This window comes from Corvus brachyrhynchos, unplaced genomic scaffold (genome assembly GCF_000691975.1).
Source record: "Corvus brachyrhynchos isolate BGI_N302 unplaced genomic scaffold, ASM69197v1 scaffold164, whole genome shotgun sequence".
NCBI classification, from domain to species: Eukaryota; Metazoa; Chordata; class Aves; order Passeriformes; family Corvidae; genus Corvus; species Corvus brachyrhynchos.
In genome coordinates this window covers 881,505-908,174 of record NW_008237426.1, presented here as the reverse complement: position 1 = coordinate 908,174, position 26,670 = coordinate 881,505, and the positions used below count along the sequence as shown (strand labels likewise).

The following is a 26,670-nucleotide window of genomic DNA, read 5'->3' as shown; positions in this document are numbered from 1 at the left end:
GTGAGGATAAAAATACTTTTAAGTTGGGTACTTCTGAAGTGTCTTTATGAGTTTCCAGAGTGTTGGTCGTTATGATGTAGATTTTTTGGCTTTCTGGGTGAAAAAAGTGGAGGGAAAACTGCTTCTGGAGGGGGTCTTGCAGCTGATGGCAGGGAGCACTAGAATAGAGATGGCAGTAGAGTTAGTAGATGCAGGTGGTTTCTCCCTGTCCTTTTACAAAATTCCTGTTGAGGCATTGTGTTATGGGGGAATTCTTTGCAAAATAACACCAGGACACCCCTTGGAGAGCTCCCCTTGGTTCACCTCTTGCAAAGCCAGCCAATGATGTGGCCATGCTCAAGATGAATCTGAAAAAACCCTTTGAAGTTCTTCATCATATTAGTGGAGATGAAGTATCTATTCTCACTTCATCCTATTTCTATGTAAACTCATTAACTGACCTTCTCTGCTTTATATTTCTCCTAATTCATATTTTCAATGCCCTGGTGGGCCATTTGGTGGCTTCGATGCTCATCTGATTGAATCATTCTTTGTGTTGGTTTATAACGGTGCTTCCGTTTGCTCTGGTTGTGGTGTGGAATGAAGGGAAACCTCAGGGACATAATGGGGTGTCGAGAGACAGGGGAGGGGGATGGAGGAGGCTGTAGTTGGACAAAATCAGTCCTGATCAGCATTTGCAGTCACGTGGGACATACGAAGTAGTCATCAACTTGTGTAATTTTGGTGGAGACAATTCAAAATTCAATTTGAATGCATCGTAAAGTATCCATATGTTGATTTTGAAAGCTTCTGTGTGTCTGGGTCTTGCTTGGTTTTTCCTCTCATTTGTGCTCCTGTGAATGTTTGCCAGCAGAACTCATGGGACTAAAACTTCCTAACACCTGGTTGGTCTTGGTCCAGTATTTATCTGCCTGAGTCGTTCACCTTAAACCTGAACTGGTGAGCAGAGTCCTTAGGCATGGAGAATATGAAGGCTCTCCTTTGGAAATTTCCCCACGCCTTGATGTCGAATGCTTTGTAGGTGTCTCAGCCTGACAGGATTTCTGGTGGTTGGTGTGATGGACCTCCACTTGACTCATTTGGACAAGTTAACAACATTTCTACCAGCCTGATCCAAAGTCAGAGTCCCACCATGGTCACGTGCAGCCAGAGTTTTGGCCAGCTGCTCGTGCTCTTGGCACATGAAGTGTGAAAAATACTTGCCATCCCTAGAAAGGTTTTGAGTTGGCTGGTTGTCTCCATGGTAAGCCCACCTCACTTTTGGCTTTCCTCATTCCCAAACATAGAAAGCAGTGACCAGATGATCACAGGGAAGGAGTGTTGGAGGATGTGACCTCCTCTGCAGGAACGTGCTGTTCGTGTTACTTTTTTTGGCTCAATCCAGTGCTTCTCATTTTCTTCTGAAAAACCAGCTGGTTTAACTTCCCGTAGCAACACCACCCAAAAAAACCCTGAACCCGGCAGTAAAGGACAACCTGAAAGGAGATGTCATGGAGGGCTGTGGCAAGGACCTGCTGGGATGCAGTTAATTTATTTATAAAATCAAATTAAAAGCACGTTTGCCACAGCTGCTCGTCAGAGGAGCTGTTTTGATTTATGTTCTTGCATCTTTTGCTTCCGAGATGAGACCCAGCGTTGGCTGAATGATGAGTTCAGGAGAATACGAGCCAAACAGATGCACTTCAGAAAATGAAACTTCAATCTTGGATTTACTTAGCTCATTTCCTGGTGTCATTACCTTATCTGGATGATGAATGTGCCTAGTTGTGGGATCCTACACTGAATACATTTTGAAACGTTTTTTTTTCACGCTCCCTTCTGTGGATCTCATCACGCAGCCGAGTTAATCCATTTCAGGCAGCTTCATTTCCATACCATATGTTGTTCAAGGCGTTCTGGAGGGATAATTATGTGGACATAATTTGCTTTCCTGTGTGATGCCGAGATGTGCTCTGCTTTTCAGGTACAGGCGGAGGCACACATGTCCTCCGAGAGGCTCTGAGGTGACTTGGGAAGTCGTTGAAGTCTTGATGACTTTCTGAAGGTTCCGTCTCCTGTTGTCTTTTAGAGGAGTCAGGAAGGACGAATGCGAGGACAAGGCAATCATGTACTCACTCTGGAATGTTTATTAGACTTACTTAACCCCCCATCCTGCTAGTGGGATGTTTTCCTTAAAGAGCAACCATCATTTCCATAACATTAATTATTGGGAAAGGTAGGAATGTAAATATTGTGGTGAATTTAACGGATTGAGGATCTTTCCTGCTCAAATCCCCCTAGCTAAGTGTTAATGTAAATTCTAAAACTGAATTATGTACTTGGAGAAAGCCCAATCCCTTTCTGGGTTTTTTCCTACCTAACTAATTTTTCCTATCTAACAAACTGTGAAGAACAAACTCAGATGCAATTGTGAATGGCTGCCAAGGCTTCACTAATTTACCTAAGTTACTGGAGCAATGCACTGAAGTTGGCAAATTTAGGAGCATCTGGATGGTACTAAAAAAGTTGAAACCTTCCTTCTTAAACAAATCTGTTTTACGACTGTCTTTGAGCAAAGTTCATTTCAATTGGTTTGTGTTAGAGGTGAACAGGTTGTCCTTGGACTAAAGATGTGACTGAAATTTGGAGGAAAAAATACTCAGTTGGATTATTTGGTAATTTAGGCTAGGAAATCTCTTCCTTGCACACACTTCCATAGTGTTTGGGTTTTTTTAAACTAAAATTTGGTTTTTTTACTGATGAATGGAGCCAGAATGAATGCAAACCAGAACGCCAGTGTATTTTTTAACTTGACAAAACAGTGCAGCAAGAACACCCATTTCCCACACAGGACTTATTTTTACTGCTTTTGTAGAAATTAATGTCCTTTAATATAAATTATGAATTCATGGTCTTAGTAGAGAAGAAATTTTTTGAAAATATATCTGCTGATAATTGGCGTTGTAAAAGAGATTGGACAATTAAAAAGGGATGGTGTATAATGGATGGTGCCCCTGCCCATGATGGGGTTGGAACAAGATGATCTCTAAGGTCCCTTCCAACCCAAACCATTCTGGGATTCTCTAATCACTGGGAGCAGCTTTATTCCATCAAATCTGTTGCTGTATTTCACACTGTTGATGCTGAAACCTCTACCTAGTTGATTTCAGGGCTGTAGCTGGGATCTAAGTGATACAGGGATAAAAGTGATAAGGGAGACTTGCAAGGAGGGATGTCAATGGTTGGATGATAAATCATCAAATCCCTTCAGTGGTAGCAGTTTGGAAGATGGAGATGCAGGATGTACTTTCCTCATGGCAACATGAGAACCTGGAGTGACTTTTGATGGGGGGAATCTCAAACCAGCAGGCTATGGAATGTGAGGACAAGGAACTTGGTTGTCTTTTACTCTTCATTAAAATAAATAAAATTTTTGGGGGGAATCTCAAACCAGCAGGCTATGGAATGTAAGGAACTTGGTCTAGTCTTTTACTCTTCATTAAAATAAATAAAATTTAAAAAAAACCCCAAACTTCTATTTCAGAGAAACATGTTTTAATACGGGCAACAACCAAAAGCCCTCACCCATTAAAAAATTACCCTTCAAACCTGATCATCCTTTAAAGGTCAGGGTTAAGGATGTTTGTTTAAGCCAAATTGCTCATGAGTTTTACCACAGACTTCATTGGGAAGGCTCAAGGAAAGTGGAAAATCCCTGAGGCTCAGGTGTAAAGTCAGCAAGGACAAGCAGGAGAAGAATGATTAGGTTCCTCTGTGTCTGTCAGACCCCAAGCACTGACAGCACAAACACATTTATGCCTTTAAATCTCTGGGAAGATTTGGATTGCTTTCTGCCTGCAGCCAGGGTATAGACAAGGATAACAATCCTAGGCTGGTTTTCTGCAGGAAGGGACTTTTGACTGAGGATGAAAGACAGGGTAGAAAACAAGTTTTCTGTCCTGAAAAGTCAGTTAAATCTCAGGTTTCTGGTCTGAATTGTGCTCACAATATAGGTGGACTTGGTGTACTGGGGACAGAATTTTATAGGGAGGTACATGAGGATGGGCCTGTTGTGAACAGAAGGAACTTTTCCTATCATTTTATGTCTCAAAAAACCCCCAAACGAATACAGACACTGTGAAAATATCAGGGATGGTAAAGAAATCAGGTCTGTTTTGGTCCTGTCTGAACAACGAGCAATAACCTGGCATTCATCCAAACCAAGACAAGTCCTCCAAACCCTTCTGCTGAGATCCCTGTGTCATAAATCCCTTTTTAGGGCACTTGGAATTTTTCCTTAGTGTATTTTGAAGTTTACAGGGGTGACACACCTGCACATTCTTCCCACCGTGCTCATGCTGGCAGCTAATCCCAGGAGCTCTGGGCACGTCGGACCCACGCTGTGTCTTCCCGTGGCTGATGAGAGCTGAGAGGTGGCATCTGCTCCGGACACTGCGATGGCTGCGGGGCGAAGGGAGAGGGGATGGATTGTTGGATGTCATGGCCCCGGGCCCCTGCCTGTTGTGGCAGCGCTGCTGTCCTAATGTTTCTAATTCTGCTGGTGAAATGGAGTGGAAGCAATTCCAAAACCCAATAGGTTGAATATTCTGGGGTTTTTTAATTATTTTATTGCTGAATCTCCTTTTCATTCCCCACCTGTCCCTGTTCCATAATGACCTTACTTTGCCTCCAGTGAGAAAATTGAACTAATTTTGTTGACTTGTCTTTTTAAATACTCGTTATTGGATTTGCCTGACCTCTTTTTCTGCTGTGGAGAGTTGTGCTGGCCCTGTGCCAGTTGAATAATTTGTCGTAATCTGAAAGCGTTTGGTTAAAAGGATTTACTGTCCCCCTCCCCAAACTTCTGCTCTACATGAAACAATTCCCGGGGAACTTGGAGGTGTGTTGGTAGCTGGGGAGATGAATGTTTTGAAATAAATCCTTTGAGTATGAAAAAGATAAGACACATGCACAGGACTAGAAATATTTCACCTGGAGTATTTGCAATGTGGTGAATATGAATTAAAGATTTAATAGCTTGAGAAAAGTAAATTGTGTAATATTTTTAGGCGGGATTTTGGAAGGTGCTTGTGAACTTTAGGGAGAGGTTTGTGATATAACATCGTATTTTAGTGTGGCAGAAAAGCATGGGTTCTCTTTTATGATCGATGTTGGATTCTCCTAAACATATTGGAGAAATCCATATATTTTCCAAGTGAAGATGTGCTTGTGGAAAACCACCGAGATCTGAAGATCTGGAGGGCCTGTCATTCCCATCTCAATTGTCCTTCATGTAAATAAAAGGTGGAAATGAAGCCAGTAGTGTCACCTGAGCCTGTTCCACCAGGATCAGCATCGCGTTTCAGTTTCTCCAGATAACGCACAGCTGACCTTGGCTGTGTCCTGTCCCTTCCCAAGGGTGGCGATGCCGGGTTTAGGAATTGTTTCAAGCTTGTGGAAGCTAATTGCTCATAATAATTTTTAAAGAGCTTCAAGAAACTTAAGGATTATGTTTATAACCAATTCTTCACTGTGAGTTTGCTCAATGCAGAATTGTCTTTTTCTGTACTGATGGCACAAAAAGTATCTAAAATATACTTAATATTTTTTATTAAGGAAGAGGCTTAAAACCCAAGTGTACTGCAGTTTTTAGAGGGATCTCACCTCCTGTCAGGTGTAATCAATGGTTTTCTGCACTAAGATAGGGACCTCTCTGTGTGTTTTGTGGGAAGGAGGTGCCTCTGCTTTCGCTTGAACATGGAAGGGAAAAATTGGGATGGACGGGTTGGCTCATGGTGAAAAGTAAAAGGTGAGAGGGCCCGATGACTTTCTCTGGGAATAACCCAGCAGCCACAGCTTATACTCCTTCAATAATTATAGAATCACCTCAGACATGTTCAAAGCCAAGGTATCCCACGGGAGGCTTTAGATTTAGAGCAGGTTCTGTAGGAAATGAGCACAGGAGTCGGAAGGGAGATGTTTCCACATTGCACTGGGCACCCCGTTTCGGGATAAGGGCGATTATCCACCGCCTGCAATTAGGGCAAATCCGTCACCGGAGCCGCTTTGGGAGCGGCCGGCGGAAAATGCAGGAACAGATGTTGGGGAAGCACCCTGGCAGACCTGGCTTAGAGGAGCTTCTCTTTCTCCCTGAGATGGTTCAGCTTGGGATGGGGACTTATCTTGGAGCTGTTTAATACTGGGCTGCTGCAATCTGTCATCTAATTTCTTCAGCCGTCTGAGGATGCCTGACCTCTCTCCGTGCTCTATGCTCTGGGGCTGTTTGTTTTCCCTTTGTTTTAATCTTCCCTTTTTGAGGATGGATCAGGTCAGAATTTCTTTTTCATAGCAGTGCTCTATCCTAATGAAATGTCATGCCTGCCAATGGAAAAAAATTGAAAATCTCAGCCCCCACATCATACTCTGGATGGAAAAGTAGTCCTAAAGACAAAGGACACATGAGAAAAAGCAAATCCACTGTGCTAGTTTGAATATGTTCAGGTTTAACTTGTGCTCACTGAAGCACTGAAATCATTCCACTGCCAGTCCGGTGAATATTTCGATTTTTGCTGCTTGATCTCCCAAGAAGCCAGATCTTCAGCTTCCAGATGAGATGGGTTGGTTTTTTTTCTGGAGAATATAATGAGATACAGACTGTTATCTCAATCGACTTAATTGCTGCCTTATTGGATAAATGCGGTGATTTATAAAATAATTTTATTTTCCAGAATGTGCTTTTGAATTTTATTTTCTCCACAGACACATTTCTCTGCTCCCCAAGTTTGTGTTGAGCTGTAGCTTGGCTGGGAGAGGTAGAAGCTCTTACCCAAGTGCAGAATGAAATCCTGATCCGAGCTGTGATGTTGTTCCAGCTTTTGCCCCAAACTGGGAAGATTCAAATGAAATGCAAAGTCTCCATATGTCTTTGTTCCTCAGTGTCATCTTAGTCCTTATTTGTAGGTTCTGTCTGTCCTTATTTGTGTTGGGTGGCTGTAGGGATGTACCTGCTTCCCAGGTTTGGAAATCAGGGATGCTTTCCTCCTAATCCTATCAGTGATGTACAATTAGCACAAGGTGTGGGAACCCCCATAAACAGCTTTAAATAACCCAGAGGCACCATAAAATACATGTTTATTACAGTAAAATGCTGGGTCAGAGCATCTGCTGTAGATCCTCGATTATTTACTGCTTATTTAATTTTAAAAAGGTGAATGATTACATTCCTAATGGATGTATTGATTCCCTGATGCCTATCATCAAACATCTCTGAATTTCTGCAGCCTCCAGTCAGTGTATCTGATCCATCAGGAAAAGCAATAACCCGAGGACCTTAAGGAGGAACTGAATTTTGCTTGTCCAGGGCCTCAAGTTCTGCTCAGGTGAGCCCCCACCTGCAGAGCTGCCTCCAGCATCAGAAGGACCTGGAGCTGCTGGAGAGAGCCCAGAGGCCCCTCTGCTCTGGAGCCAGGCTGGGAGAGCTGGGGGTGCTCAGCTGGAGAGGAGAAGGCTCCAGGGAGAGCTCAGAGCCCCTTGCAGGGCCTGAAGGGGCTCCAGGGGAGGGACTGGGGACAAGGGAAATATTTCAATTAAATACTTCATTAGCTCCTGCTTTTTTGGTTTGTTTTTTTGCTTCTCTGTCTGATACCAATGTTTTCAAAGAACTAGAAAGCCTGTGTTTCAGGTAGCTGCCAAGAACTATTTTTAGTGGAGCTGTCAGCTCTAATTCAAGGGATTTTTCAGTACTTCTGGCATTGTGAGAAGGCTTTTGTTTTTTGGTTTCATGTCCTGATGCTTTCAGAACACTCTTCCTCAAGTTTAAAAGCCGCTCTTGTGTTGTGGCATTTGCCTGACAGTTTAATTTTCAGATAGAATATATTGGTTTGTGGTTGATTTAAATCTAACATCCTATTCCTCCTGTTGCTTGTAAATTATCGTGATCTGTGGGCTGAATATTTTTTATAAATATGGCCTTTAGAGGAAAAATACTATTTCTTTTTCTGTGAACTCATTGCTGAAAGTCTTGTTTAAACTATGACTAATCCTGTTTGGTGTTTGTTTTGGTTTTGGGGTTTTTTTGGTTTTTTTTTTCCTTTGTAAGGTAACTAGGCAAGATCTGGCAGTACAATTTTAATATTCTTTTCCCTTTGATCTTCCACAGCACAATTCTGAGTGCTCTAAGATCTATTCCTTGTGCTGTATGGGCTGTGCAGAGAATCTATAGGTTGCTACCAGCCTTAAATCAGTCTCTGGATTGATTCTATTGAATCCTGCTCCTGCATGGACCAGGGGGCAGAAGGGTGCTTTCATGTTGGTGCTACAGGATTTTCAGTAGTTCTGCATTGAAAAGAAACACTAATTTTGGAGTATTTTGAGCTGCTTGGTTTAAAGGAGTGGAAGGTACCTGTATGGTCTGGCTACAGAGATCAAATCCCTAAAATAGATCAATTATTTATAAGTTACTTATATTATTCTGCTAAAATCTGTAGGTTATTAAATATCACTAAGCTGTTTGAGACACTGAACGTGGAGAGGAGACAGATAACAAATGGCCTCACCTCTTACTTAACATGAAACTAAATCCAGTCAGGAGCAGTCTCTTGATTTCCTGACGAGGCTGCAGCTCTTGCTGCTGAGGGCTGACCTCCATTGAGTGCAGAGAAGATGATTCTCTGTGGGGAAATGATTTCATCGCCCATGGAAAACGGGAAGGAGGTGCAAGGACGAGAGGCAGCCGAAGGGTGAAGTTAGTTGAAGGTTGCCTTCGTTTCAGGAGGGTTTAAAAGAATGAGGATGGGCTGGAGGGGAAGCTTCGGTTATTTTGTTTAGAAAATCAGACTTGCAGCAGGAGAAACCAGCAGCTGCAGGGGCACATGGCACTGTGAGATTAGGGACTCCCCAAAATAACTTTATTCCTATTCAGATGCTTGAGAAAAGCTGGATTGTAATCTTGCTTAAGAAGTAGGAGATGGAGCTGAAATACTGGAGAATCAGCCTTCTAAACTCTTGTTCGTTAGCAGGTGTGTTCTACCTAAAATGGGAAAAATTGGGATTTGGCTGCTGCCCAGCCAGAGTTAATTTTTATTGTTCATTTTGATCTTGAGTAGTGAATGTCCTATCAGGAGGTAAGTTGGAATCATCTTGGCAGAAGAGAAAGGTCATGGGTTTGTGTTGGTGGGTCACAGGTAATAATTCTTGTGAAATGCAATAAAATTGTGCAGGGAACACTGGAAAATTTTCTTTGAAATGGACTGTTTGCCAAAATGAGTTTTCTGTGAGAAGGCTTTAAAACCATCCCTTCCTCGCTATCCGTCATGGTCCATAATCCTCCTTAAAATGAGGAAAGGGAGAACATCAGTAACCACATTATTACATCTTCTCCTGACGCCATTGCACTTAAATTTGACTTTGCTCCTAAGCTGAATTATCTTCTTCATAGTAACTTCAAGGCTCCTAAGACTACAGGAAAAACATCTGAAATTATTAATTATTATTTGACCCAGTATTCAGAAATAATGTAGTGACATTCAGTTATGTAAATTGTCCCTAATTTTCTATTTTTAGGGAAATACAGCACAGGTATTGTCACTTCCATTGTGATTTAATGTTTATTTTCCTGTGTCCGTGGGCTCGACAGTAAGCAAGGCTGAGAGGTGTCAGTGTTTGTCTTGGCTTGTGCTGGAAGTGGGCTGAGTTTTCCAAGGACAGAGAATGTTGAGGAAGGATCTATGCTGAGGATCTATGGGAGGACATGATTCTTTAACCCAACAAAATCCTTTGGCATGGACCTATATTTTGATATTTATCAGTATATTGATATATGGAGTTGGTATAGATGAATATATATTTATAGGGCAATATTCAAAATACTCTGCCATTTCATCATACAGGTGAGAAATAATTTCTTGGTGATAACATACAAATTTTTTTTTTGTTTAACGAGCTGCCCTTTATTGCTGTTATCTTTGGAAACTTCCTATCGCTGCGATTTGGTGGCATTTAGGTGCCAGCACAATGTGTTTGTGCAATCCTTGGTGCTTCTGGAAACGCTTCTGCCTTTTGCTCAGCTGTTATTTCAAGTGTGGTGCTTGTTGGAGCTGGAAGTGGTCCTGGAGTGCCTCCACATCCTTCAGCGAGCTTCCTTTTCAGCACGACAGTCCTCAGGCTGCTCCCAGCACCTGCAGCGCTGTGTTAGGAGGAGAGGGATCCCTTGATTTCCCCAGGTTTTGTTCTCTGAAGCTCTTGAGCTCCTCTAGGATAGAAGCACCTTGTCCTCAACGCTGGTGTAATTCCTGAGCTCTCAAAAGGTATTTTCTGCAGCTATTTTGGGGCTGGAAGACGCTCCTTGGTGTGAATTCCTTTAGTCCTTGGCAGTGTCGCTCTGCTCTTACACTTCATATCCTTCATTTTTAACGGCTTTCAAAAATGTTTTGATTGTAAGTGCTGCTGGTTTTCAGGCTCTGTATGTGAATTTTTAGCTGCAAACTAAAATATAAATAGCTGGGCACATGCTTGTAGAGCTAAAAGGGAGATCCTGAGTCCATGTACAGTTTCTGCAGCTGTCTCCGTGCTCGCTGGCTCTGCTCTGCGCCTGCATCAGTGTGGGATTTGACAGTGATCTGTGGTTTTGGGATATCAACTCCAGATTTATTTCCAGATGCTGAACTGCTCTGTGTCCACCCGTGAGGAGCAAATCCAACCAGTCAGGTCGGAAAATCTGATATTTCGGCTGTTCATGTGAACAGAATTGCTGTGTTGGTGAGGGATGCTCTGTCTGATGATGATGCTGGAGCCTGGAGTTAATCCAGGAAAACCTGAAGGGGCTATAAATGTAATCCTATCAGTTTTATAAATGACAGATTTGTCTTGGTGTTTGGAACAGGGTTATCCCACCTCTGGCCACTGACTACTTCATTAGCCATTAGAAGCAGCAAAACAACATGTAGCAAGGATTTGTTCCCCTGGAGGACTCAAAACACTTGGGATACACCAGACTCTTCCTTAGTTTCTGCCTTTTTGTTAATCCCTGCCATTCACTGACAGTTCTCATTAGTCATATAGGGAATGTGGGAGCAGCACATGAAGTTAAACAGGTGCCACCATTGCAGTCAGAAAGTGGAACCAGCAATTCCTTTTGTTTCTTTAAATTTTACGGTTTATATTACTATTTGATTGGTTTCTGGCGGTGAAAGCCAAGGGAGCAGCTGGAGGATCCCATTCTCTGTGTAGGGGCATGCTTTGGGGGAACAGAAGTGCTTCCAGAAGTCAAGATTCAGTGGCTCAAATCCGAAGCTCAAGGAGGAGGAACGATCCGGGGCAGGATTTCTTTGCACCCTTTTTTTGGGTTTCCCAGCATCACACTGAGATGCTGTGATTGAAGCAAAGTCATTTCTCCTATGCAGCTGCCTCAGTTGAGACCTCATCAAGCCTTCTTGTAGTTCCTTTATTTAATTTTCATTTCTTTGGCACCTGTCTGTGCCTTTGGTAGCATCTCCAGCCGGTGAGGCAGGAGTCATGCAGGCATGCATAGCCCAGATTAATTCCTTGGATGCTGATTCATTGCCTGCACAGAAAGTGCTTTGACCTCAAGGGAAAGCATAAGTGATCGTGTTGTTATTCACGTCCTAATTCAGTTCCTCCTTCATCAGAAACGTTTGTAACATTTTAGGAGTAACTCATTTCACAACAGCTTTTCTTGTAATTTTTTTTTAGTTGTGCTTGGTTTTTTTTTATTTCTGTTTTCATTTTGTCTCAGCTAAAAGGTCTGGTAGAAGCTGAGAGATTTCCACAGGAGATGCGTCACCAGGAATGTGATGGATAGCAACATCCTCACCCACCTCCCAGTTTTTAGAAGAAGAGGAACCACTGAGTGGTTGTCACACCATAGGGAAATACCAAAACCTCAAGACAAGGTGATACCAGGCTCTGGAAAGGATTATCGTCCACTGAGGTGCTTTATGTATCCATGAACTTCATAATACCAGTGTCTGATTAAAGAATGGGGCAACCAAGCCCATCTCTGAAAGAGAGGGAGAAACACCTCCAGTGCCCACCAAGGAGCTCCCAGGTGCCAAAGCGAAGCTCGAGAGTCATCCTCCACTGTAGAAGTGAACAGACAAGGAGGTGACAGAGTTGCTTGAAATGCTGAATAAAACGGAAAGACACAGGGGAAAACCAGCCCGACATGACTTGTCTCAAATTTTTCAGGCCATGGAAGAAGCTGTTGAGCTCAGGAACAACTTAGAGAACACTTGCAACCTATTTTAGTTCCAGTGTGGGCAACTGTAGGTCTTTGGGAATGATTTACATAGGGTGAGCTGTGTCACTGCTTCTTTTATGTTCTGGGAATCCCCCTCAGAGGCTGACTAGGCATCTCTGGCTGTACAGGCATCTTTACTTCCAGAAGTATTCCCTTTTGCTTGAGGCAGGATGGGTGACACTGACCAAGGGTTGACACTCCTTTTATTATGGCTCTTGATAATAACAGCCAAACCCCAGTTTACGAATCTGACTTGGACTGGGGACATCGAGAATGTTTAACTCAAAATCACTTGGGTTTGCAGGAAGTGAAAGGACACCAAATTTTTAGGTTCACCCACATTTGCCTTGAACTCTGAGCAAGACAAAGCAGGTTTAGCGAAGAAGAAGAATTTCTTTCTTTCAAAGCAATTGGGACCAAACGGAGAATTTTTAAGGGGAGAGGAAAGAAGCCCCTGAAGCAGTCAGATGTGTGGTTGGGATGTTGCTGCCGTTGCCTGCATGTCCTCGCTGTTGGTGCCTGCGGGGCTTGGTTTTGGCTCAGTGCCGGGTCCAGCAGGGTCCTGTGTTGCTGCAGAGCCTCTGGGAATGTGTCTCCACTTCTGCTTTCATTTTCTGTTCTAATTTAAGTTGTCTCACTGCTTTGGCATCTTACTTAGGTGCCTCAGTCCAAATAAACTGCTCTGAAATTCAGCCAAAAGGCCTTTCTTCTGTATATGGACAATCCTGGAGTGCTAATGGGTATTTGTTTCCCCCATCCAAGCTTATCATGCCTTAAGAAGTAAATTTGAGTTGTGATTATAAATCGAGTTGAAGACATCCCTGCTCATTGCAGGAGGGTTTGACTAGATGACCTTTACAGGTCTCTTCCAAAACAAACCATTCCAAGATCTCTGTAACACTTCCAAATCTCACTTTTCCTGTGATAGAACTTTCATTCTTTTGGATGAAAATAATTTTAGAGAAATTTTGCACCTCACACCTTCCCCACACCAATACCTGGGTGCATAAATCTGTGTTTTGGGTACCACCACCTCCTGCACTTGCACGCAAGGTTCTTGGAGACGGGCCCACGTAGGTGATTAAGTGACAATAATAATGTTTCTCTCCCATCAGCAAACAGTGGGAAGAGAAAAACACGGTGAGCATGGAAAAGGAAGATGATAAAAGGAGAGGGTTAAGCATTATGCAGGTTCTGAAAGGAACTGACGTGTGAAACGGTGCAGTGATAACCAAGATGTTGAGCTTCCACCTGGGTATTCCTCCTGTGTGTAGCTGTCACAGATGTGTCAGTCTGGTGTCAGTTTTGATGTCACCAAGGTGCTACTTTGGGTACCAGCAGCACGAGGCTGTTGGCTGCTGCAGGAGAAACATCCGGAGAGCTCTTGTGCCCATAGATTCAGATTAAGCAGTGAAGTGTTTTTAGATTGGCAGCTACTTTATCAGATTTTATAAGTTTATCTATACCAGGAATTACTGCCCTGCACAGTATGTGTTGGGATGTGCTGGTGGATGGATAAATCCAGGCTGTCCTGAGAACTGAACTCTGAGGACTGGGAATGGGGAGAAAGTTTCCCTGTTTCTGTAGTCCCTTGCCAGCTTAGGGGATGTTATAATAAACCCAGTGAACTTTGCTTCCAGAATTGCCCCTTTAGCAGCCTCAACACTGACACTGATCCGTGTTTTTTCCAAATCATTCGGTATTTGGCAAACTCTGCCCATGATTTCAGGCTTTAGCTGTCACAGATTATTTATGCCGGCTTCGGATGCTTCCAGTGGACAGTTTGTTTTGGATTTTTGCCACGTGTTGCTAACGCTGTCCCTGAAAATGAACACACTGAGGCTGATCTTTCTGAATGGGTATTAAACTGTGGTCAAATAGCAAACGATCACACAGAATGTAAAAATCAACCAGTATTTACGTGTTTAGTGTCTGTACAAAGCCTAATTGGCAGTCAAAGTTTTAGTCTTTCTCTGTCAACCTGCCAATAATCAGATGATTATTGTCGGTGTTATCAGGACCTCTGAGCCTTCCCCTTGGAAATAGTAATTTATTTTGTTATGTCGGAGAACCCAAGTAATAGAATTAATTTATGACCGTGTTTGGAGGTTGTGCTTTTTTTATGTTGGAAATAAAACTATGTTAGTGTTGTAAAATTGAGCAAAATCAGAATTCAGGGTTAATTTGAGAAGAATCTTCATTAAAGCATAGAAAATGGAAAAGGATATAGAAAATATTAGGCTGAAAGTATATGGTCAGAGGGCTGGAGCCCCTCTGCTCTGGAGCCAGGCTGGGAGAGCTGGGGGTGCTCACCTGGAGAGGAGAAGGCTCCAGGGAGGGCTCAGAGCCCCTTGCAGGGCCTGAAGGGGCTCCAGGAGAGCTGGAGAGGGACTGGGGACAAGGCATGGAGGGACAGGATACAGGGAATGGCTTCCCACTGCCAGAGGGCAGGGATGGATGAGATATTGGGAAGAAATTCCTGGCTGTGAGGGTGGGGAGGCCCTGGCACAGGGTGCCCAGAGCAGCTGTGGCTGCCCCTGGATCCCTGGCAGTGTCCAAGGCCAGGTTGGACAGGGCTTGGAGCAGCCTGGGCTAGTGAAAGGTGTCCCTGCCCATGGCAGGGGGTGGAATGAGATGAGCTCTAAAACCTCTTCCAACTCACACTATTCCATGATTTTATATTGACTTAAAAGGCCATAAATGTTTCCTTTCATAGGCATGCAGAGTCCATGGATTTTTGGCCAGAGTGTTCCCAGGAGTTTGCAGTAGGCAAAATGTATAAATGACTGAAGTGTAGCATCATTTTTGCATGTTCACCTGTAAATGTAAGCATGCAGAGACTCGAAAGGCCTTTAATTAAAACAGTGCACAGAGCAAATATTAATGGGTATCAAAATACAAACTTCGTGTCATTCTTTTCATGTTCCTGTTTAATTTTTTATGTCTAAATGCAAAAATATTACTAATTTTTCAAGTCATGTAATAGCTAAAAGAACAGCCTGCTGGAATGGTTGTTGTTAGGAGAGCCTTTCTCCCTGGCATATGCTAATTACCTCAGGATAGATATTTCATTGCATTATTTTCTCCAAAGTGCTTCGGAAAAGCCGGCTGCATGCACGAGGCGTGTTGGATGCCGAGTAGGACCAGGCTCATGAGCGTGGGAGACCACAACCAATTAACTTCATTAGCGTTGCTTTGACCTCCAGTAACACTCTGAGCCATGTTTGGGGTTGTTACCAGTAGACCCCGTGGCACCCCTGGGATTTACAAGGCTCGAATTAACATCCCTTTGCTTTCTGATCTTGGAAGCTTCTGGTCTTTGAATGGTTTTGTGGGGGGGACTTGGCTCTTCTGCATCCCCAGAGCTGCTGAGGCTTTTAGCATCTCCATGGGGTTCACACTTGGCTCGCGATCCTGCTGGATTCAAGTTGTTTGGATACAGAAGGCACAGATGTTTGTTGTTACACCAATTCCATGCAGAATGAACATCTCTAGAGATGTTTGGGTGGGTGGGGTGGAGTGGCCTGATGCTTTATAGCCTACTTACTGAGTGTGCAGGAGGGAGGAGGCAAGGTCAGTTTGCTCAAGGTAACCAACTTAAAGTTGTGTTTGCACTTCTCATGTGAGTCAGCAATCTTGAATACGCTCTGATAACATCAATAAAAATAGCCAGCCCTCTTGGCCTGGGCTTTGAAGTAAAATCTGGGTGAGCAACATCAATAAAAATAGCCAGCCCTCTTGGCCTGAGCTTTGAAGTAAAATCTGGGTGAGGAATTATTGAGCTTAAGCATGGTGGGGGATTTGTTCCCCATTTCTTGATGAAAAGCTGATGCTGGAGTTGCAGAGCTACACAAAGCAAGCCCAACCCAGCACTCCCCTGACATCATCCGTGTTGCATCTGTGCCTGTAGTAAAGGCATAGGAAAGCAGCTGGAACACTTCCTGGTGTATAATGTATGTCCTGCTACCAAGCAATACGCCGTGAATCCCTGCCAGATGTATTTCACTGGGACATATTAATTTCTGTGCTTTGAAGTGCGCGTGGCTGGGGATAATATCCTTAATGAAATATTGGAGCGAGAAACAATACAGCGTAAAATAGTGCTGTTCATTTGAGGGCCTCAGAAATGAAACAATTCGCCAAATCCCAGCCTTGGAGTGGATGTGGAAAATGAGGGTGGCTGTACTTGGACTGAAGGTTCTGGATCTGGGAACGTGGGGGAGACTGCAAGGACAGGGTGACCAGTGCTGAATACTCTTTCCAGCATCAAATATCTGAAGTTCCCTAAACCTGTTGTGGGTTTTGACTTCAGGTTTTTTGACCCTTCTTGAGCATTTTGTTGATGCTGTGAGGGACCTGTCATAGTTGTGAGGTCTTGCTCCAGTGGGGCAGTGCTCAGCGGAGAGCTCAACATTACACACCACCTTAGGATGTGCATCCTGTAGACTTTAATCTGTATAAAGTGTCACTGCCACCTGATAGCCCAGGTCCTGGTTCTGAGGGTCCTGCTTTTCTCCCTAGTTCCCTTTTGTCTTTGTATTGGAGTAACTCCTGACATCTTCCAGGGCAGTTTGGAGTTTGTTAGAACTGGCAGAGAACCGGTGCCCTTTAACTCTGCGTTTGCTTTAATTTGGGGCTGCTGGTGGTGTGTTATCTTCTTGTAGTGGTGAAGTTCGAGAAATCAGCTGCATTTGATGTTCCAGTGCCAAAGATCTGCGTTTGTTTGGTTTTAAGCAGTACAAGAGAAATAAAAAGTGCGATGTATGAGGGAGTTGCTTGCAATAACTCATACCCAGTGTGAGATATGGACATCTCTGAAAAAGAGTGACTTGGTAGGGGCAAAAGTGCTGCTGATTAAATCTTCATGGGTTCAAAATCTCCTGGACAGGAAGGAAAGGAGTTTATCTACTCTTCACTGGCACAGGACCATAGAAAAATGTATCTGGGGCAAGAGCCAGGTGTGCAGGGAAAGGTGATGGTCATTTTGTTTAAGCAGCTAAAATTTGTGGGTGCTGAATACCACGCACCCATGAGATTGATTCGGGAGATTGTCTGGCGTATTGCTCACAAAATTTTCACTGAAAATTTGAGGGTCTTTCTGATACCTCAGATTGAGGGCAAAATTAGCAAAAGCTCGAGGTGCTGTGGGAGTTACATATGAGGAGGGGGAGCCTGTGTTGTGTGCACAGTATTATCTGCTACAGCTTTGGGGTATTTGGAGGATAACACCTAACCTGGTTTTATTTTGGTTTCTTTCAGCCTTGCTAACATGATGACCTGACAAGATACAGCACGGTCCTGACTATGCAGTGCAGGGACTGATGGGAAAGGATCCAATATGAGTGTGAATGATGTTGGAGGCAGACGACGCTTTGAGGATAGCGAGTACACGCTGCACATCTACCCCGGGAGCATCGCAGAGGGGACAATCTACTGCCCCATCACCGCCAGGAAAACGTCCACGGCCGCCGAGGTGATCGATTCGCTCATCAACAAACTCCAGCTCGAGAAAACAAAATGTTACGTGTTGGCCGAAGTGAAGGAGTTTGGAGGGGAGGAATGGATCCTCAACCCCACGGACTGCCCGGTGCAGCGCATGATGCTGTGGCCGCGCATGGCGCTGGAGAACCGCATCAGCGGCGAGGATTATCGCTTCCTGCTGCGGGAGAAGAACCTGGATGGCTCCATCCACTACGGGAGCCTCCAGTCCTGGCTGCGGGTGACGGAGGAGCGGCGCAGGATGGTGGAGCGGGGCTTCCTCCCCCAGCCCCCGCAGAAGGACTACGATGACTTGTGCGGTTTGCCAGACCTGAACGAGAAAACGCTCCTGGAAAATCTCAGAAACCGCTTCAAGCAGGAAAAAATCTACACCTACGTGGGCAGCATCCTCATTGTTATTAATCCCTTCAAGTTCCTACCTATTTATAACCCCAAGTATGTCAAGATGTACGATAACCATCAGCTGGGGAAGCTGGAGCCCCACATTTACGCTGTGGCAGACGTGGCTTACCATGCTATGCTCCAGAGGAAGAAGAACCAGTGCATCGTGATTTCAGGAGAGAGCGGCTCGGGAAAGACACAGAGCACCAACTTTCTGATTCATCACCTCACCGCCCTCAGCCAGAAGGGATTTGCCAGCGGAGTAGAACAGATTATTCTTGGAGCTGGCCCAGTGCTTGAGGTAAGATGGAAGTGATAGTAGTGTGGAAATGTTTTAACGGTGAAAAAAAACCAAACCCGAGTAGTTGGGGTTTTATTATGACACTACTCTGGGGTTATCTGCTAAATACTGATAATAAAGTGACAACAGCATTAGCAATGAGAGAAGGTTGTGTTTCCACCTATAGAATCCTACCTGCTTCCAAAAAAAAGGATAAAAATAGAAGTACAGCAAATGGCTTGTTGCCAAATTTGTTAATGCTTTGTTTTCACTCAAGTGTTTCTTAATGCTGGTTTATCTCGGTGGTTTCTCAGTGGGAAAATGGAAATGAGGATTATCAGTAGCCATTTTCTAGTACATTGAAAAGAGAATTCATTGCACACAGTGTATTGATAATGTTGTATTTATGGAGTTTCTGTGCACTCAGCTTCTTTGAGCTGGGGAAGAAATCAAAGGTAACTTTCATGGTCAAAATTGGGTTTTCTAACCATGACTGCTTGATTTGGCCACATTTTACTTACTTTATGAGGACTCTTTATGTGTATTAGAGATTAGATGAACTGGGCCATCGATTTTCAGGTATGAAACTCTGAAGATACTCTGGGATACCAGCTTAGTTAATTAATTTGTCTTGAGTTTGCTCCATAGTCTTTGAGATGATTTTTCTTGGAATTGCCAGCTTTGCTGGTTAGAAATTTTTCTGGTTAAAGCCCATCTGCACATGGGTGATGTGTCAGCTTCAGCCATGCCATTGTCCTTGCGCTGAGGTGGTTTGGTGCCTCCTCCCCTCCCCTCCAACCCATATTCTTGGTGATCTGTTTTCTATTTTGAAAGGGATGCTTTGACAGCTGTAGACAAAGGTACCTACTCTCTGTGCCTCTATTCCATTAACGAGTCTGAGGACTTGGGTCAGCCTCAGCTACCAGCAGAAAACTGGGAATCAGAGGAAGGACTAGTGCTTGAAAAAAGGATGAGCAAACAGCTTCATTTTGCAAAGCCAAAAGGTTTTTATTTGTGTTTCACATCAGGTGGAATGGGCTGAGCTAATTTAGTCTGGAGTTAGCCAATGATTATAGTACTTTGGGATGGGCTTTGCCCTGACAAGCAGCAAAGCTGTGGGACAAACTGAAGGTAAAGAAATTAAAAGGTCTTTTTATTTGGGACAGTGTGCAGGAAGCTGTTAATTTTCTTAAAGCACACGGGCAGGTGGACTCCCTGTCCTGACACTCACCATGTTTCTCCTGTTGTTATCCAAGAGCTTATGGACCTGTTTCTTGCTGAGGTTGAGAAAACATCAGACCAGGCTCCTGTAGTCTGCAATTAATGGTGGTTACTGCGGTGACCCACGTTGGTGACCACATTAATTTCAGAAAACCAGTATGAAAACTATTGCATTCCACCTCCGATCCTGTTATTCCACCTGCAGTCCTGTTACTTATTTGAAACACCTCCGTGCTGTTTAGTTTTTGGTATGATGCTTAATGTGTCATGTTGGACCACGGTCATTTTATAGTTCTCTTTAGCAGTGTCAGAGGGAGCATCTCTGTCTAGGTTAGATTTGCAGAGGTGGAGAGAGAGATCTCCAAAAGGGAAGGTAGAAGGAAGTTTGAGGAATTGGTTTTTTTCCATAGATTCTACTTTTCTCAGGAATAGGTTCTCTACTTGCTTGGCTCTTGAATGGAGAGAGGCAGCACAAATGGTTTACTGGGAATCCTGACCTGGTGGTGGCCACTCACTTCTTCTGGGGACCATTCACAGAATGGTTTGGGTTGGGAGGGACCATCCCATTCCACCCCCTGCCATGGGCAGGGACACCTTCCTCTGTCCCAGGTTGCTCCAAGCCCCACTGTCCAGCCTGGCCTGGAACACTTCCAGGGATCCAGGGGCAGCCACAACTTCTCTGGGCACCCTGTGCCAGGGCCTCACCACCCTCACAGGGAACAATTCCTTCCTAATTTTCAATCTTTTTTTCCTTTAAAAAGCACCTTTGTAGTTTCTCTCCTTGGTTCCCTTTCCACTAGATGAGGTTGCTCAAAGCCCCGGTGTCCTGGCGAGTTGTGTGTGTTGGGATGAGGTGAAGGGCAGAGATGCACTCCAGCCTTTTGTTTTCCTTTTGCAAGATCTGCAGCTGTTTTTGAGGGGGAAAAAATCCTGAATCATATCTGTTATATTTTTTTTGCTGTTGGAACAGAAGTTTGCATTCCTTCTCTCCAGCAGCTGGACGGCTGCTGTTGTGCTTTGTCTGCTTCCAGGCCTCTTGAAGAAAGTGGGGTAATCCAGAATTTCTTCTGCCCTGCCAGCACCGGTCCCAAATAGTCACAAATCAGGCAGCCTGGAAGATAAAGATAAAGATAAACATGAGTTTAATTTTTTAATGTAGTATATTTCTGCTTTTCCTTCTCTTCCTAGAATTTCCCAAGAAAGGGATCTTCAGAGCAGAGCTTTGGGTAGTGTTACCCTGCAAACTGTTTGCAGATTTGACCTTTTGGGTTGTGGTTGGAATAAACTGAATAAACTCTGGAAGTTTAGATGCCAAACTTTTGGGGGTTTTTTTCTTCTTTTCCTTTGTTCTTCTTCTCTCCTCCGGACACCTTCTGCAATCTCTTTGCTTTCCCTTTGCATATTTAAGATCAGATTGTGTTCAGCTCAGGTTTGTCTTTCAGAGGCAGCGACACAGCTCTTTGTGCTGCGACTTCTGACTTAGGGAACGGAGCAACCAACAGTTCACTTGGACCCACTGATCTCTTTCTCTGCTTGAAAAGTGTCTCTGGCAGGACAAGTGCATGGAACCTCCTGTTCCTGGGAATGCCTTTGCTGTCATGCTCACATGGCAGGAGAGGAAGCAGAGCAAAATTAAGATTTTTTTTTTTTTCCTGCAGCTTCTCTGTTTTCCTAATTTACCTTTCTTGAACAGCTTCAGGCTATTGTTTGGGATTTTTTTTTGTGGCATGAGATTCCTGAGTCTTGTCCAAATTGGACTTTTGGGGACGGCTGTCAAGACAAGCTGTTACTGCCCTCTAAACACGGTGACATCATCCACTAGTTGCACATAGTTTGAGACGTGTACTGAGACCAGGCATGTCCTTTTAAAGTGTATTTGATGTAAATCCTATGGATTTTCTTTTTTCTCCACTGGGATTTAATAGGAAAATTTTGCTGTAGTGGTGCTCCTTGGAATGGTTGCAATATGCTTCTTTTGGTGATAAATGATATTTTAAAATATTTGCATATTCATATATTATTTGTCATAAATTATATTCCTTAAATACCATACTAATTTTTCCAATAACAAGATTCCAATTGTTTTAAAACCAGGTGATTTTCTTTATATTTTTCCTCTATTTCCCCCCATTTTCTTATAAAGCACATTTTTCCCTATAAGAACTTGCACTCCGGCTCTTTAATTTCAAGACTGAGCTTCTCAAAATCCATAATTTTGTGTAGTTAATTGAGGAAGAGTTCCACGTGCTGCAGTTCCATTCTGGTTCTGACTGACTCCATGCAATACCTGAGGTGAAAACTTCTGCTCAGCTTGGTGCTTCATCAGGAACCCAGAGAGCCACACCTCAACAAGATATTGAGGGGCTGGAGGGTGTCCAGGGAAGGGTCTGGAGCACCAGGAGCGGCTGAGGGAGCTGGGAAAGGGGCTCAGCCTGGAGCAAAGGAGGCTCAGGGGGGACCTTGTGGCTCTGCACAAGTCCCTGACAGGAGGGGGCAGCCAGGGAGGGTCGGGCTCTGCTCGCAGGGAACGGGGACAGGAGGAGAGGGAACGGCCTCAGGCTGGGCCAGGGGAAGTTTAGGTTGGAAAAATTTCTTCACGCTGGAAAAGATGTGGGTGCCCTATCCCTGGAGGCGTTCAAGGTAGCTTGGAGAGGTTGCACAACCAGGTCTAGTGGAAGGTGTTCCTGCCCAGGGCAGGGGCTTGGATTAGATGACCTTTGAAGTTCCCTTCCGATCCAAGTCATGCCGTGTTTCAATTCATGCTCTACCTGGAGAACTGTGCTTTATCCCTGCAGGGATATTTTATCCCTCATCTAGGGAACTTGTTGATGTGAACTTGGAACGGCGTTTTAAAACCCTATTTTCTCTTTAATTAGATTAGCTAGAAACATCCTGATGAGCTTTATGTTGGAATCCCAGCTCGTTTTCATAGACTGTAACCCTTAGAGGTGGGATGCGGATGGGATCATCACCCTGTGCCGGTGCATGGTGCAGCCTGTGAGCATCCTTCTCCATCCTCCTGAACCATGCCTCAGCCTTCTGGGGAGCTCTGAATGCAAGTTAATTTATTACATCTTGCTAATTTCTTTTTCAGTTCTCCATAAAACTGCAAAAGTAGGAAATTCCTCCCTGGCTCAGGTATGCCCAAAGGTCCTCAGACAGGTACTGGATGAGCCTTGGTCTAAAGGAGTCTGCACCAGATGATTTTATCATCGGTCCCTTTCTCAGCATCTCGTTCGTCACAGGAAAACAGCCATGGCAGCTACACACAGCAGATGTGGTGTCTGAGCAGCTGTTTATTTGCCTTTTCAAACATCCCAGTGGGGATCTCTCAGTTGCTTTAAAAAAAATAAAAGCCAAGAGCTGTGTTCCTGGGAGAGGCCTCGGAGTACAGGCGGTGGCCAAGGGGAGCTGCTGCTGCCCTTCACAGCTGATGTGCATCTGCAGCATCTCTGCCAGAAAAAAAAAAGGAATTGATTGCTTGAATTGCTTTGGAAAGAAATGCAGAGAGCTTTCTGTAGAGATGGCCCCGCTATTTGCATTCCCAGTGGTGGTGGTTTGCACAGGAACCTTAGGAACAGCAGCTGGAGTTGCTTTTTGGTTTCTGGAGCAATATTGCACAATGTGTGTGCTTTGCTTGTGTGGGGAAGTCAGAGTTGCCACCTGAAGGTCTGGGAAGCTGAAAGCCTTTATTTTTCTTGTTTGTTTAATCCTGATGATGGGGTTGTTAGAGGAAAATGCAGGCAGCATCTAGAAGATATTGAAGGTTATTTTCCAGGACTATGTGCTAATGCCCAGCATCCTCCCAGCTGAATTCAGCCCTGGCAGCAGCAGCTGGAGCTGTGGCCCTGCAAGGTGTGAGCAGAACGACTCCACGCTGCCAGAATTGCAGGGGATGCTGCTGAATGTTTCCAGAGCCAAACAAAGAGCCATTGAGTCGAGTTAAAAAAATCAATTAACTGGAATGATCAGGCGTGTCCTGGACTTCCAGTAGGTTCGGGCAGCGTTGGACAACACGGAGGGGCCAAAGCTCCCTGTGCACACAGCCTCCACTGCTTCCCCTGCATGTGCCAGACCTGGAGTTATCCCAGGTAGGACCCAGCTCCTCTGGCAGATCCCGCCCTCTTCGCTCCTGTACTGTGGAGCCAGGATAAGGGGATACTCCATTCCTATAGGAATTAGGGTGCCATTATTTGCCTGTGAGAAACGACATTTGCAAACAGGCCATATTCATATTTTTACCTGGAACAGTGCTAATGGGATGTAAACTTTGACAATATTCTCTTTTTCCCCCCTATTCCTGCTTGAAACAGTATTAATGGGGGATAAAATTTAAGTATATTTACATTTTTACCCCCTGCTTGGAACAGTATTATTGGGAGGCAACCAAATTCCATTAAAATAGACATTACAAAAGAAATAGATTCTCTGATTACAATGTTCACAACGTTCAGTTTCCAGTACGCTGATTTTTGAGTAATTGGGTTGTATTTTGTGGCTCTAGAAGTTTTATATTAAAAAAAATAGATTTTTATGAAGGGGAGAGGGAAGATTTATTCTTCTGCTCATTACTCACTTTTGATCATTTTTAACCTATGATATGTGCAATTGCCACTGCTCTGCCATCTCAGTTTGGTGTAGGTGTGAACGCAGCAGCCAGGGTTTTTTCCCTTTGCATTCTTGCCTCCCTAGTGCCTGGAAAGGTTAGAGAGGGAGCAGCACACTGAGATTATCCAGCTGATGCCTAATGTGGGAAGAATTCGTGCAGGCCTGACACAAAGGACTCCCACAGCAAGGCTCAGGCACCAACTGCTTTTCACCAGCGCTTGCAAAATGCTGGGATTCTTCAGCTGGGGAGGTTTTACAGTTTCAGGCTCTGTATCAAATAGCGTCTTGTTCATCCCTTTTTCTGATGCTGAATTATTCAATATTTTCACTGTAGAGTCTTCCTGCCATATCCAGATGGGCTGTATCAGTGCCTGGGTCTAATATTGTTATTATTTTTCATTACTTGCTATCTTCAGCAAATATTTCATTACTCCAAAGTCCAGATTATTGCACTTGAATGACAAAAATGGATGTTTCTACCCTGCGAGTGGGGAGATGGATTTGTTATTAAAGCAGGTTTACGTGAAGCTGCTTTTCCTCCACCCTTAAGAATTACGAGCTATTTTGTTTCCAGGAGGGAAATGCCAAATAAACCCTGCCCTTGCTGGGTGGAGTGCTCACCTTGCAAGATATCCTGACTTTATGGACCCCTAGATAGCCAGGCTTTATGGACCCCTATGTATCAGGATCTCTGGCTATCCAGATTCTATAAATATTTATGTGTCTATACAATATAACCCTGAGTCTGACCCTGGCAGGGACCACGTGTTCATGCCAACCCAGATGATGCTCAGCATTATATGATATTAGAGAAAAATTTACTTTCTTAATACCATTTTTAAAATACCTTTCTCTGTCTTATTCCACCAGTGTGTCTGTTATTTGGGTTTGTATTCAGCTTTTTCGGTAAAACTTGAATATCAAGGTGCACATTTAACAAAACGTGAAGGAAGGGCCCATTTTCTGACACCTTATTTTTCCCTTTTTCTCTCTATTTATCAAATGCTGTAACTATAACGTAGCACTTTGACAAACAATGTTTTCGATGGAAGATCGTGTTGCTACTGTTCAGTAAGGCTTCCATGAAGACTTAATAACCAAGACAAGGACTTTTTATCCCTAATGTGCATAGTTAGTACAGCACCGTGTTTTTCTAGTCACGGAGTTAGAAGTTAATGCCTTAGTAGGGATTTTGTTTCTTTCCCCCCTCCCCCCTTCTCCCAGTCAAAATACAGATTTTTTTGGTTTTCAGGAGCATTTACTGAGACCCTTTTGACTTTTCTCGTGGTTGGGGAGCCTGTATTGGATTTGACACGCTGGGCTGGGTGCTGGGTGGGTGCCAGGTGGGTGCTGTGCTGCAGCCCTTGGTGGGGAACACAAGAACCTGGGAACAAGGAGCCTTTGTAGGACAGGGACTACACCCAGCTCCGGAGGTAGCAGCTGGCAAATTCGGGCTTTTTAACAGTTTCTGCCATCCCCATGGCTTTTCCAGGCCTGGAATGTGAGTGCTGTCCCCTGAACACCTTTGGAAGAGCATTTGGGTTTGCCACCCCGGGAGCCAATCCCTCTCCCGACTGCCCGATGAGGAGGTGTCCTACAGAGCTCAGAAATTGTATCCCAAGGGAGCAGATACAATTTTCTGACTGTGTCCTCCGTGTCTTCAAGGGAGAGAGGTCCTCCCTTCTTATTTATGGGCAGGAATTGCTATTTGTAACAAGAAATTGTTATTGTCACTTATTTTATAAAGTGGGGAGACAGAGAAAGTGTTGTTAGTTATGGGAGGGACCACAGTGGTCACCTGGTCCCGCCTCTCTGCTCAGGCAGGGCCATCCCAGAGCACAAGGCACAGGATTGTGTCCAGACAGCTCTGGAATATCTCCAGTGAGGGAGACTCCACACCCTCTCTGGACAATCTGTTCCAGTGCTCGATCACTGCACAGTGAAAAAGTTCTTCCTCATGTCCAGGTGGAACTTCCTGGGCTCAGGCCCTGCCCGTGGCTCTGGTGCCGCTGCCGGGCCCCGGAGCAGAGCCCGGGCCCTGCCCTGAGCCCTCCCTGCAGCCAGGGACAGCCAGGGCTGAGGGCCCCTCTCAGCTGGGGCTCCTCTCGAGGCTGAGCAACCCCGGCTCCCTCAGCCTGTCCTGGGCACGGGGATGCTCCAGGCCCTTCCTTATCTCCGCAGCCTCTGCTGGACCTGCTCCACTCTCCACAACTCCCTGACAGGAGGGTGGAGCTGGGTGGGTGTTGGGCTGTACTCCCAGGAAACAAGGGACAGGACAAGAGGACACTGCCTTAAGCTGCCTCAAGGGAGGTTCAGGTTGGACATCAGGAAGAATTTCTTCACAGAAGGGGCGATTAGGCACTGGAATGGGCTGCCCAGGAATGGGGTGGAGTCCCCATCCCTGAAGGTGTTTAAGGAATGACGGGACATGGCACTCTGTGCTCTG

General features: G+C 44.6%; 1 protein-coding gene and 1 long non-coding RNA gene across 2 annotated transcripts in view; one reads left to right on the top strand and one right to left on the bottom strand.

The window, feature by feature from the left end:
• Window positions 1-26,670, top strand: part of MYO9A (myosin IXA) — a 168,951-nt gene that overhangs the window by 6,582 nt on the left and 135,699 nt on the right. Inside the window, 1 exon segment of the mRNA XM_017731129.1 lies at window positions 17,495-18,416. Within this exon segment, the coding sequence (XP_017586618.1) occupies window positions 17,574-18,416 (843 nt within the window). The 5' untranslated portion in view covers window positions 17,495-17,573.
• Window positions 2,982-12,385, bottom strand: LOC108445925. Its single transcript, XR_001860954.1, has 3 exons — window positions 12,374-12,385; window positions 9,728-9,733; window positions 2,982-3,062 (listed from the first exon to the last, which is right to left on the bottom strand). It is a non-coding gene; the product is annotated as an uncharacterized LOC108445925 (long non-coding RNA).